The following is a 13463-nucleotide window of genomic DNA, read 5'->3' on the forward strand; positions in this document are numbered from 1 at the left end:
GGGAAAAAAGGAACATTTGAACAAATCCGAACTTTATTTAAAAGCTAACCAAGATAGTAACATTGCAGGAGTTCACCATTTTTAATCAGGCGACTGACAGTAGTGGAGTTAGGCACAGAGAAGGTTAGCTGCTGAGAAAGCATCTCAACTGTTGCAGGGCGGTGAAGCAGGTGAGACGCTAATGAAAAAGAGGCACAGGACTTATTGGTTTTTAAAGACTGCTTCCTTCATTGTGTTTTAACCTCAGTTTTAAAGGATTGCGCGGCTCTCTCTGTTGCGCTGCCTGTGTGTGCGCGGCTCTCTCTCTCGGGCTGCCTGTGTGTGCCTGTGTCTCTCTCTGGCGCTGCCTCTGTGTGAACCAAGGTTCCACTGAGGTTGACTAATGAAAAGTCAACGTGACTCAGAGCTGCATGTGGACTGTGGCACAGACAAACAGAAATGACGGCATGTTTTCCGAGGCGTCGCGTCCGAGTTGGTGGGCATGGCTCTGCGAGTTGTCGTCGTATCCAATGGTCTTAGAGTTAGTGGGCGTGGCTCCTTCCTGCATGCGCCATGGGTATCTTACTTGTTGGCGGCTTAGTGAATCCACGCCCCTTCCGGCGTGCTTTCCATGGGTGGCTACTTGTCTTCCGGCTTAGTGAATTATATATATAGATATTAAAGAATACAAGAAGGAAAAAATATTTAATTAAAACAATGTTTTCAGCCTCTTTTTTTTTTTTTTTTTTTTTTTTTCCCCAATGGGAAAAACTGTACAGCTGCTCTTCTCCTTCTTTCTATGGACTGTGGGAAGCCGTAGGGCGGACTGTGAAAGGCCAGGGCCTTGGAATGCTGAGTCTTCGATCTGCAGTCGAATGCTTCTCAGAATGTGTGGCATCCATGATGCGTGTACATACGCATTCGGATCATGAAGTATAAACCGGTACTTATCGTGAGGTGGTTGCATACTTGGAGAAAGATAAAATATGGCAGGACAGGAATTAGAGGTTGGAATGTTTGACAGAGACCGTACTGCTGCAATAAATTATTCTCTGCAAGCATCATGTGTGAGGTAGGAGCAATCTCTGGATGGGGCGCCAGTTCGTCGCTACTACTGTGCCACCATGCCCCCAGCTTGTTTGTTTGATGCTTTAATGCATTTCATCATGAAAATGATATCAAATATGCATTTTAGTATTCTAAAATGTTCAGAGAGCTATCATATCATGAATGTAATATATTCGGAGTGGCTATCGCTGCCTGTGCGCTCCTGTTGGCATTAGAGAAAGCCTGTATTAGAAGTAGAGATTAACGACTGGGTCAGGGAACACTAAGAATATGAAGCGTTTAACATGCTGCTTTAGTTACAATTGGGTTTGAGGAAATCTAGTAAATCAAACATTGATTTTTAAGATGAAGTTTACAACATCCTACTTTAATCTCGGTCTATTTTATCATTAAAGTAGAAAGTTAGAGGATAAAATCGACATTTTTGCTATTACTTTTGAGACACCCCCCCCCCCCCCCCCCCCTCCTTTCCAGACAGTGGGCTGCTACTCGCCTTTTCACTGTGATTTTGATATCTGACCACTTTTTTTTTTAAATGTGCTTTTGCCATTGTCTTTTAACAATACGCTTAACAGAAGGGGTATTTTATATTATGATTTGTGTATTTAAATATGTGAAGTTCTGGGAGGAGTCGGAGTGGCGTGTGTGTGTGTGAAAATTCTTGTTGTTTGGGATTTATTAGGGGAAAGTGTGTGGAACTTTGTTTATGCACAGTTTTAGTACATCTGAACATTTTGTGTGTATGTGTGTACGCCATGTTTTAGTGGGAATTCTACACATGGTGTTATACATGAGGCCCTAGGTGATTATTAGTAATGACTGTGCCTGTATTTGTCAAGTGTTTTAGAATGGCTACTAGGAATTGCACTACAGATCTTACTAAGAAAAAAATTTCTTACCCTAAAGTAGGACATGAGAACAAGTTATCAAGCATCCTACACCCACTCTCCTGAAAATGTAGGGGTTCACATTTGAGTATGACGCCACAATGTTATGGCACCCTGAGCAAAAAGATGCCGTTCATGAAGGTATTTTGTAGTTTCCTTGGAAATAGTGATGGCATTTTGTAGTTTTCTGATACTATTGCTAAGGCTTTGACACCAGGATAATAATATTTAAAGTTATAGAAGATTAAGAAAAACTTCATTAGGAAGGATATTGCACTTAGATGCACATAACTGCCAGTTCACAATTACATCATAATAATGTCCTGCATCCATGGCTACCTTTTGTGTTCTTACTGTGATATAGCTTGTGATTCACAGTGTGTGTGCGCTATTGCAAAGCTGCATTTTTCTCCATGGCCCAAAAAATGTAACATTACCAACACTTTCATTACAGTTAACACTGCATAGCTGCTTCACACAGATGGTGCAATCATGTGACATGTAAGATTTATGTTAAATCTCTCTCCATCTCTGTCATATCTGTTTTAGAAGATCATTGATTTGGAACATTTCCAAAATATTGTCTTTCTCAGAATATTTGTGCTGATCTTTGACCAAATGTCCTCTTCTGGAGAATTAAGGCCACTCACAAGCTCTTCTAAGTCATGGTGAAGTTTAGGGGTATTTTCCTCAATTTGGAAAACTGATAAAATGCTATTACTCTTACTTCTAAGAGTAGAACCAAATTTGCATTGCACTGAGATTTTTTTACACTGAGTGCCTGTTGGGACAATTATTACTTATTCTGAAATGCTTGGATAAATATGGTCAGTAGTATATAAACCCATAAAATGAACAAAGGGTTATGTCTTTTTTTTTTTTTTTTTTTTTTTTTAAAACATAGCTATATGGTTTGTCATAATCCAGTGCATTATGGAATCAAATGCATCACTGTTACAGATAATACATGATTTAAAACATTAATGAATAAATTAGTTCAATTCTGTGAACTGTATTAAACTTCTCACGATTTTAAATTCTGTCTCAAGCAACATGCTTTTGGAGTGTTGGTAGCTCACAGACCTACAAAAAAGGTGTAGTTTGCTCTTGCTGTGTTTTTAATAGGTCCTTAATATTATTAAACACCTACGTATGTATGTTTTTGTGTTGTTTTTTCCCCCAAGATTACCCTATATCTTTGGCTTATGGTGAAATGTCACGCTTCAGCACCATTCTTTGGCTTAAACCAGCCTTCTGCTTTTATGAACAGTGGCTTGGCCAAGCAGTTGATAAGACTGTGGTTAATCGAACCACCGCCACAATCCAGATTCAGGTGCTGAGGGAAGGTGCGTGAATTTATACTTCTGCCTTTATTGTCTAATATGCCTGATATTCAGTAAATCTTCCAAAATATACCAGCCATTTTCTTAAATTGGTGCAATTAATAGAAAGTAGGATTTCACTAGACCATCATTCATTAAACTGAATTTTTTAAGTTCTGTTTTTATCTTTGAGTATTTCGTCTTGCTACACAATGTTATTTATATATTCAGTTTTTATTTACTGAAAAGGTTAACCCAATTCAAAAACAAAATCCTATTTTTTATATTTTTTTTATAGGAGATAATACAACCTACAAGCTTCCTGTACTGTACCCAGTCCCTAAATGTGATCCTCTATTTATTGTGCCACTAATAATCACAGATACAAAGTATCAACTGGGGCCCATTATAGACTGCCTTAATGACAGTTGTGAAGTGCAGGTGCTTCCCAACAAGAAATATAAGTAAGTAACATTTGCTTTCCCACACTGTCTGTTTTCTTGCAATATTTTATGTCCAAATAACTTCTGTACAGCCAGTCTACAATTCCAGTCTTATCAGTTGCTGGCCAAATATTAAATACTATCTGTGTAAGCCCATGCTGTAAAAAGCCCGGGGTTCTAGAAACTACTGAAATCATCAGGAAATAAAACTGAAATGTAGAGATATCAGGTAATTAAAAGGAACTACTCTGGGCATCTCTCTCCAAGGAGGATGCATTTTGCTGACGTGCTCGGTTCGCTTGTGTATTAGCAGTGGGAGGAAAAGTAAAGAGGATACCATTTTGCCGATGTTAGCGGCTAAGCGACTTTGTCTTTCTTCTGAGGTTTCGTTTTGCTGATGTGCTCACCTCACTTATGTTATTTGCAGCTAAGCGAGTTTTCTGTTTCCTCTGAGGCCGAGCCCTTACCCCGACTCCACCTCTCACTTCTGGGCTGGACAGACCCACACACCTCTCACTTCTGGGCTGGACAGACCCACACACTTCATGCGTAGACGTGTATATGTATATATTTGTGTATATAAAATTGATGCTAAATCCCATAGTGAGAAAAATCATAACTAGCTAACCCATTTTGGAATATTAGCTGTGCATGTGTTAATTACATAAAATATTGTCAAGATTGTTGATGATCTTGTCCTGAAGCACAAATACACTTTTATATTTTGTGGACACAAGAGGTTGCTGTTGCCTCTTTCAACCCAACAGACACACTGCACACAGGGTAAAATCACCAAGAAGATCTTTAATTGTGTTTCTTCTCGATGTCATGCCCAAAAGCCCCTCCACCACCATACACAAGCAAAGTAACAAACACTCCTCCCACCAAGCTCTGTCCTGCTCCAACCCAACTCCGGCTCGCTTGGTGAGTCTCCACCAGCCCTTTTAAATAGTCTTAGACCCGGAAGTGCTTCTGTCCTTCTTGCCACGTGATTTGTCTGCACTTACAAGTCAGATGGAGACTTGTGGATTTCTTTAGCCCGGAAGTACTCCTGTGGTTCCGTCCCCATGACTCCCGAGTGTTTCCGGGCTATATGGGAAATTTTAAATTCTCGAGCCTTCCTGCAGTGTGTCCTGATGGCACCCACGGCACCCAGCAGGGCTGTATAGCTGAACTCCAACTCCCATGGTGCCCTGCGGGAATCTGGGGTGCCACTATGCTGCAGGGGCATCTCCCTCTGGCATTCTGGGTGAGGTGAGGCAGTGTCCCTCTAACTGCTTTCCCCCATCTTTCTCCTTTCTGGGCGTTCTGGCCGGATTGAGCAGTCAGCCGTCCGCCACAATTTATATCTCTGAAAAAATATTTGTTTTACTGCATGGGTACTTTTAGTCTTACGCTTTACTATACTGTATAACTTAACATAAAATGTCTTTCAGGATGCACTTGTTTTAGTTTGATTTAGTTTTGCATCTTAACACATCTTCATAGTAACAGCATTTTCAATTAAAACTATTTCACTGTGGAGGGAAAAACCATATGTGGTTAGTAATCTGTAAATAAATGCATTCAAAGCAATACTACTATTATGTGTTGATTCTTTCTTTTTTTTTTTTCTCTTTTTTTTCTCCCCTATCCTGCTCCGTCCAAAACAGAATTCCAGTTCTTCAAGCTCATCATACCAGCACTGGGCAACCATATGGTTACCACACCTACCTACACTCACGGGGAGACAGTTTATAGAGATGACATTTAATATTTCAGACATCTTGGAAATGTGAAAGTAAATTGAATGCCTTTTGTGTCTTGTTTTTATTATTCATAACCTTTTATGCACTTTATTTTCAAAGACCATACTTACGTTTGCATAGTTTAACAGTAGTAACAAACACTATTGCATTAGATATTATTTTACATGTAAATTAAGTTGTTCTTGTATTTTTTTTTCTCCCTATAAAATGTTGGTCACATCTTTCATAGCATATAAAGATTTAATAGGTTGTACAAGAATGCAGTTTAAAAAAATGTAATTCATATAGATTTTTTTTTTCCTTTTGGCCTGGTTTAGACAGAGGCAAGAAGTATGTATGTGGCCATATGCAATCTACCCCTAAACCGGATAACATTAGTATTAATGAAATAAATATTTGTTCTGATGCCACTCAATGTAATATCCTCCAGAAAGCCACTTGATGAAGGTACACCAGCAGGTTTCCATCAAACGACTCTATTTTGTAATAACGCAGCTTCACTTCCCAAAGAAAGCCCACACAAGTCGCTCAGCAAGCCTAAAATACAAACTGACAACTCTTCTCTCCTCCCCCCCCCCCCCCCCCACCCCATAATAAAAGAGCATATATAATGATATCTGTTATTATACCTACACTGGATTGCCCCCTAGTGACAACTCTTTACAGTCCTCCTTAATAATACTACAATAAATGTGACCAAGATATCCACCAGACCAAACTGTCAATCCTTTAAGACCGAGAATGAAACCCACAAAAAAAAATTGAATAAAAGATTATTTTAGTATATTCAGATATACAATACAAAGTAAAATGCCAATGCAGTATTGGGCAAAATAAAAAATGTAACAAATGGAAAATGAAAAATTTGTAACTGCTGTACTTACAAAGCACAAAGCCTTGATTATATCTAAGAAATTTACTTAAGAAATTTTATTCATGTAATTCATCATGTTTAGAAAGATTTGAAGAGAGAAATGCCGGATCAGTGAAGAAATAGTGTGATTGTATCTATATATGGGGTGAGTAAAAGTTTACAGGTTTACAGTGCTTCATATGAAAAAAGACCTGTAGGTTACGATTGCTACACTCAAGCACACTTTTTGTGTTTGTCTTATTATTGTTAAATAATACAGTAATTAATAAATAATACAAGAATAAACTGTTTCACATGTACTCACAATTATAAACCTACTTTTGCCCAGCACTGTATATAAGGAGTAGGGAGACATCTAGGATTGTGGAAATTAGAGGTATAAAGCTGAGAAAGAAAAATGGTTAAAAGGCTTAGAGAGACAATAGAAGAACAATTTGGATTTATGCTAGAAAAGGGTACAGCAAATGCATTTTTGTTTCTTGTATGTGGTATTTATAGATTTAGGGAAGGTATATGATAGAGTTCCCAAGCAAGAAAAGTGAAAATGTATGAAAGAAAAGGGAGTACTGGAGAATTATGCAACGATAGGTAAAAAATTATTTTATGAGGGTGCCTATACAAAAGTCAGAAGTAGTTTTAGAAATAATGGATGTATTTGCAGTTAAAGTTTTAATAACATTGTGGAAAGGAAACTGGAGGTGCAGAGAAGAGCTGTGGAGCATACAGTCATGGCCGAAATTATCGGCACCCCTAGAATTTACCCAGAAAATGCACCATTTCTCCCAGAAAATTATTGCAATTACAAATGTTTTTGTATATACGTTTTATTTCCTGTATGTGCATTGGAACAACACAAAAAAAAAGAAAAAAAGCCAAATCTAACATCATGTCCCACAACTCCAAAAATGGGCCAGACAAAATTTTTGGCACCCTTTCAAAATTGTGGGTAAATCGTTTTATTTCAAGCATATGATGCTCGTTTGAACTCACCTATGGCAAACGGGTGCTGGCAATATAGCAATCACACCTGAAGCCAGTTAAAATGGAGAAAAGTTGACTCAACCTTTCTGTAGTGTGTCTGAGTGTGCCACACTAAGCATGGAGAACAGAAAGAAGAGCAGAGAATTGTCTGAGGACTTGAGAACAAAAATTGTGGAAAAATATCAACAATCTCAAGGCTACAAGTCCATCTCCAGAGATCTTCATGTTCCTTTGTCCACTGTGCGCAACATAATCAAGAAGTTCACAACACATGGCACTGTAGCTAATAGACTGCAACGAAGGATAGTCTGAATGGTGGATAAACAACCCCAATCAACTTCAAAACACATTCAAGCTGTTCTGCAGACTCAGGGTGCAACAGTGTCGGCTCAAACTATCCAACGACATCTGAACGAAATGAAATGTTATGGCAGGAGAACCAGGAGGACCCCACTGCTGACACAGAAACATAAAGCCAGACTGGAGTTTGCCAAAATGTACTTGAGGAAGCCAAAATCCTTCTGGGCGAACGTCTTGTGGACAGATGAGACCAAGCTAGAGCTTTTTGGTAAAGCTCATCATTCTACTGTTTACAGAAAACAGAATGAGGCTTATGAAGAAAAGAATACAGTACCTACAGTCAAACATGGTGGAGGTTCTAAGATGTTTTGCTGCCTCTGGCACTGGATGCCTTGACTGTGTGCAAGGCATCATGAAATCTGAAGACTACCAAAAGATATTGGGGCGCAATGTAGGGCCCAGTGTCAGAAAGCTGGGTCTGTGTCAGAGGTCATGGGTGTTCCAGCAGGACAATGACCCCAAACATACCTCTAAAAGCACTCTGAAATGGTTGAGTTCTGAAGAGTTCTGAAGTGGCCAGCAATGAGTCTGGATCTAAATCCGATTGAACACTTATGGAGAGATCTCAAAATTGCTGTTGGGAGAAGGCACCCTTTAAATCTGAGAAACCTTGAGCAGTTTGCAAAAGAAGAGTGGTCGGAAATTCCAGTTGAGAGGTGTAACAAGCTTGTTGATGGTTATAGGAAGCGCTTGATTTCACTTATTTTTTCCAAAGGGTGTGCAACCAAATATTAAGTAGAGGGTGCCAATAATTTTGTCCAGCCTGGTTTTATCTGTTTTTGTGTTGTTCCAATGCACATAAAGGAAATAAACGTGTATACCAAAACATTTGTAATTGCAACAATTTTCTGGGAGAAATGGTGCATTTTCAAGGAAAATGCCAGGAGTGCCGATAATTTCAGCCATGACTGTAGAGGCCTTAAGATTAGTAGTAAAAAGACAGAATAATATTCAAGGGACAAAAACAAGATGGAGAGGTTTAATCTCCTGGCAAGATTAAAAACAAAGAAAAGTGCAAATCTCTCAGATAAACCATAATCGAGGATAGAGAGCTATAGGTCTAGAAATAAACCATAGAAATCAGTCAGGCTGAAAAAAGGTATTGGGAGTATTACGTGACGTGAAGAATCGGTACAGGAGAGAAGGGTAATTGTTGCATGTATCACAAATCTGTCCTGTTAAAAAGGGGCATGAAAGGAAACTGGATGTTACAGAAGGATGTTGATGTACGTCTGAAGTAACAAAGCTTGATGAGATCAGAAGTGAGAATTGGAGGTACAGTTAAGGTTTGGTGTAATCTTAAAGAAAACGCAGTAAAGGAGGGAAAGTGGAATGGTTGGGTCCTATGATTTCCGCAATACAGAGAACACAGAAGGAATCGTGAAATGCGCGCATAAAAACAGATTTTAGATTTAAAAATGGAAATGTGCAGAATTTAGGGCCTGAAGCATTGAGTGTTACAAAACTTCCCAATACATGAAATGTTTGAGCAATCTGTAGTTCTGTCATCCAGATACTATTTTCTAGTTTGTTGTTTTTCAAGCGAATGCAATTCTTCGTAGAAATCCAGTTGTTTCTGTCTGTTGAAAGAATCTGTGGACTGAGTTGTGAGCGATTACTGTGTTTTCTCATTTAAGGCACGTGAGTTAACTAGCTGCATGAGACAGGAGCAAATGTTGAAGCAATCCATATCAGATGCCCCAACTACATCCAAAAAAACTAAAACACAAGCTTAACTATAAAACTGATGACACAACTGTGCCCCGGTGACTTATGAATCTGGACACCTTTCCTGCAGGTTTTGCTAGCATACCATAGACTGGACATGAAAAGATATTTGCAACAACCATGTCAAATCTAAAACCAATCTTGAGAACAAGGAGAAATTTAAGAACAATGAGTGTTCCTCTTCAGGTAATAACAAAGGAAACAAAAAAGTTGTCAGATGCAAGACAGCAGTTTGTGGAGCTCTCTGTGGCCATTTGTGCGGAGTCATTGTAAACAGGGAGGTTCCAGAAAAATGAGTGCAGTGTTCATCAAAATCATTGCCTAGTGTCTTTGAACAACATATAGACACCGTTCTTTGAAAGATTTTGCTTTGTAATTAATTATTTTAAAATATGCAGTTAGATGAAGCTACAAAAGTATAGCTTTTTAATCTACAGATGTAATGATGTATGGTTTCAGTCTGTAAACATTTTAAAGGTTAAGAATCATTAGAAATAATATGCATAATTACAATTACACAGACCAATATTTTCTGGCAGAGGTTATCTTTATGGAGAGCTACAACTTTTCACAGGCAGTGCTTCAGTCCCTTCACAACAACCAGCTGAATCTTAATGACATTTTAGCACTGGTTACAGACAATGCATCATACTCTCTGAAAGTATACCAGGAAGTTTTAAAAGGGGTTATGCCTAACAGTGTGCATTCAACCTGCTTGTGTCATGTCCTCAGTTTGGTGGGAGAGACCTGGCAGCACTGTAAATACTTCAGTGAGGCTGTATCACTAGATAGATAGATAGATAGATAGATACTTTATTAATCCCAATGGGAAATTCACAAATTCACTAGTGATGTGGGTAGTCTGCCTTCTTTAAGAAGCCTGCCAGGAAAAGGAGATCAGTAACTTTCTTGTCACTGAAAGAGATTATGCTGACCAAGGCACCCCCCAAAGCATGAAACACCAGGTGGAATAGCTGGTTCAAATCGGTACGGTACCACGCTGAACATATTCACCTCTACAAGGAGTTCTTTCTGGCTGAAAACACATCAGCTCAGACTGTAACAAAAAAATCCCAGAGATGATTGAAACTGAGGAAAAACTGGAGCCGCTTACAGTGAAGTTAATCTTCATCTCTAAGGGATGCATCAAACTCGTCACAGCTCTTACAATTCTGCAGGGCAATTACTGTCCTACTGCAGTCTCGGCATACAATATTATGGAGAATATGGGCTCCTACCTGATGAAAAAACGTGCAAAAACCTTTGATGCCAAAACCGATGAGCTGTGTAATCAAATTGGTGTGCAAAACAGGAGATAAGTGCTTGACCACCTGCGTGATGCATTGCACCCAGCCTTTGCTAAGTTTTCAAAACATTGGGATGTCCACCCTGTGAAGGAGGTATATAAGCTGGTCAGAGTGTTTGATCCCAGCCATGCCCCTGCTATGGAAAACACATTGAAAGATACACAAAACTGAAACTTCTGATTAGCCCATCAGCAGAGCTAAGTTTAGAGTGGACAGTGCATTTACACTGTGCTTCAAATGGAGGTCTCTCTTCTTCAGTGGAACTGGCTGATTAGTGGAAGGGTGCAGGACGCATGTTCCAAGGGAACAGAGATCGCATTGCCCAACATATACTTCCCAGTCAGCTCAGTTGACGGTGAGAGGAACTTTAGTAAATATAAGACTCTGCTTACAGACGAGACAGTCACTCCGTGAGCTAAACACCAAGCGCCTCATAATCCTGTACTTCAATGGAGATGGAAATATACCAGATTAGCACAGCTCCAATTTGAAACAAATTGTACTGATTAAGGGTGTTAGAATATAATCACTTTTTGCTGAATTCAAATGTTTAAACATACAAATTGCATTTTTATTTTTAGTTATTTATATTTAAATTTATTTATTGCATTTTAGTTTAGGCCCTGAACTTCTACCCTTTGTTTAGATACAATAAGGTATAGTTGTGGTAGTGTACGGTTTCATTAAAAGGAATGCAAAGTTCCATTTCACTATTGTTTGAAAGTAGCAACAGCTACAGTAAAACATACAGTACAAAAAAAAATGGTAAACATTCAAAAATCTGAAACATAGAAAAAATATAACAGTGAAAATCGAAAAAAAAAATGGAATTTGTGAAAAAATAAACTGGATTCATAGAGTCCTATGAGCACGTCATGAGAAGAGGGGTAAACCATGTGGGGAGAAGAATCGTGGATATGGACTTAAGTGTGGAAAAGAAGACGACGAGAACCAAAGAGAAAGTGGTTGGACTGTGTGAAGGGGTATCTAAGGGAGAAAAGGGTACCAGGCAAGGGAGTATACTATATAACAAATGAGAGTGGAAAAGACTGGCCAAGTGTAGCCACTTCACATGAAATTGGGGAAAAAGCTTTAGTGGTAGAAGAAGAAAAAATCATGACAGGTTTAACACAGGCTAAGCAAAAATAGTATGAGTCTTTGTTTATTTTTTTGTAACCATCTTTATTTGCTCTTAGAGTTCTTTTCAAAAACAGGTAAAAATACCAAAGTACAGCCAGCCGAAGACAATGAGCTTGTTGTTGCTATATCGTTGGCAAATCTTTTCATATGACTGATAATATCCAAAGAAGTAAACACATATATGTAATAATATAAACAATACTGAAGTTACAGTTGTTGTATTTGTTATTTTATATAACTCATTATTGCTGCTGTAGTGCTCTCAGATTTTAATGCCTAAAATAACCGGCCTTCACGCAGACCATGAGTTTGATAAAGTAGTGGATAGAATTAATCAATACCCAAATGTCATTTGGTTAGCAAATAGCGGAGTTATTCCAGATAGCACCTCAGGATTTCAACTCTGACTCTGTACTTGGCATCAGATTCTCTTCACCCTTTGTTTGAAGAGGTTTTTACTGGATTGCATCTTGAACGCTTTTCCACTGCCTTCCTCAAGTTAATGATTTTTCTATTCAAATAAAGGAAGACTGATGGATTAACACTTTTTTATATTTTGTATTTTTTTTTATTATTAAATGCTCAAAAAGAATGATAGAAAAATCAAAGTGCATTATAGAAATATGAAGAAAAGTTCCTTAGAGGCAAAATAAATTGCATTTCTATGCACAAACTTACATTTGTACAAATGTTAAATAAAATTATTTAAATATATACAGTACAAGAACCTTTTAATAAGTAATAAATTTAAAAATTAATCAACAAATCATATTAAGAAAATAGTATTTTAGGTATAGTAATTCAAATAAATATTTATTGTTGCATTTGCTATGGATACACGTTTTACTGCATAGCATTTTCAAGCCTGCTTAATTTTACTCATGGTGGCAGGGGGCAGTCTATCCTGATAGCATTGGGCAAAAGGAATGAACTGATCCATGAGACTGCAGCTTTAACCACTGTACCACAAAGTATAATTTATAGTCATGAGGAAAAAAATTATATAATGCTATAGATTCCAGTTAAGTAAATATGTATAACTGTGAAATAAGCCTCCTACCCACATAAAAATGGCTTCAATGATCATCTGTATCCATTTCAGAGGAGCAGAAGGTATAGTCTTAAGCATTGGAAGCTTCTACAGTTAGTTGGAATGTTAAATCGCTCACAACTCGGTCCTCAGATTCTTTCAAAGAAAGGAAGGAACCCACTAATTTTAATAAAAAACATTTTGGGAACATTAATAAAACAAGTATAAGGGTACATGAAACACAGTACAGATCATCAATATATACAAGACACAACATAGATGCAAGACAATACAAAGACAATATAGAACACTTATTGTACATGACTAAAAAGTCATTAAAGGCTTGGTAAACATTCAAGCAATGAATCACTTATTTTCATTTTAACCTAGGGGATGTTTGAGAGATTTTGTAATATTTCAAATCACCTTCTGAGTAGTAGTTTTATCAGTTATTACATGAAAGGCATGCAATGTCTGGTATAAGAAATAATTTATTCCTGTGATGAATTTTACAAATGTTCAGCAAGCTCATAAATTGGCACCTAGTTTCACAGAGCAGTTCCACAAGCTATTCTGTTTTATACTGTACAGTAAGT

The 13463-nt window shown here is 37.9% G+C and overlaps 1 protein-coding gene across 1 annotated transcript in view; it reads left to right on the forward strand.

Annotated features, from left to right (window-relative positions):
- The window catches only part of LOC114660055 (uncharacterized), a 37166-nt gene that overhangs the window by 18580 nt on the left and 5123 nt on the right, over positions 1-13463 (forward strand). The window contains exons 2-3 of the mRNA XM_028812568.2: positions 3119-3280; positions 3555-3720. Coding sequence (XP_028668401.1) covers positions 3119-3280; positions 3555-3720 — 328 coding nt within the window. The remainder of the gene's footprint in view (positions 1-3118; positions 3281-3554; positions 3721-13463) is intronic.

The sequence above is a fragment of the Erpetoichthys calabaricus genome, chromosome 11 (assembly GCF_900747795.2).
Source record: "Erpetoichthys calabaricus chromosome 11, fErpCal1.3, whole genome shotgun sequence".
NCBI lineage: Eukaryota > Metazoa > Chordata > Cladistia > Polypteriformes > Polypteridae > Erpetoichthys > Erpetoichthys calabaricus.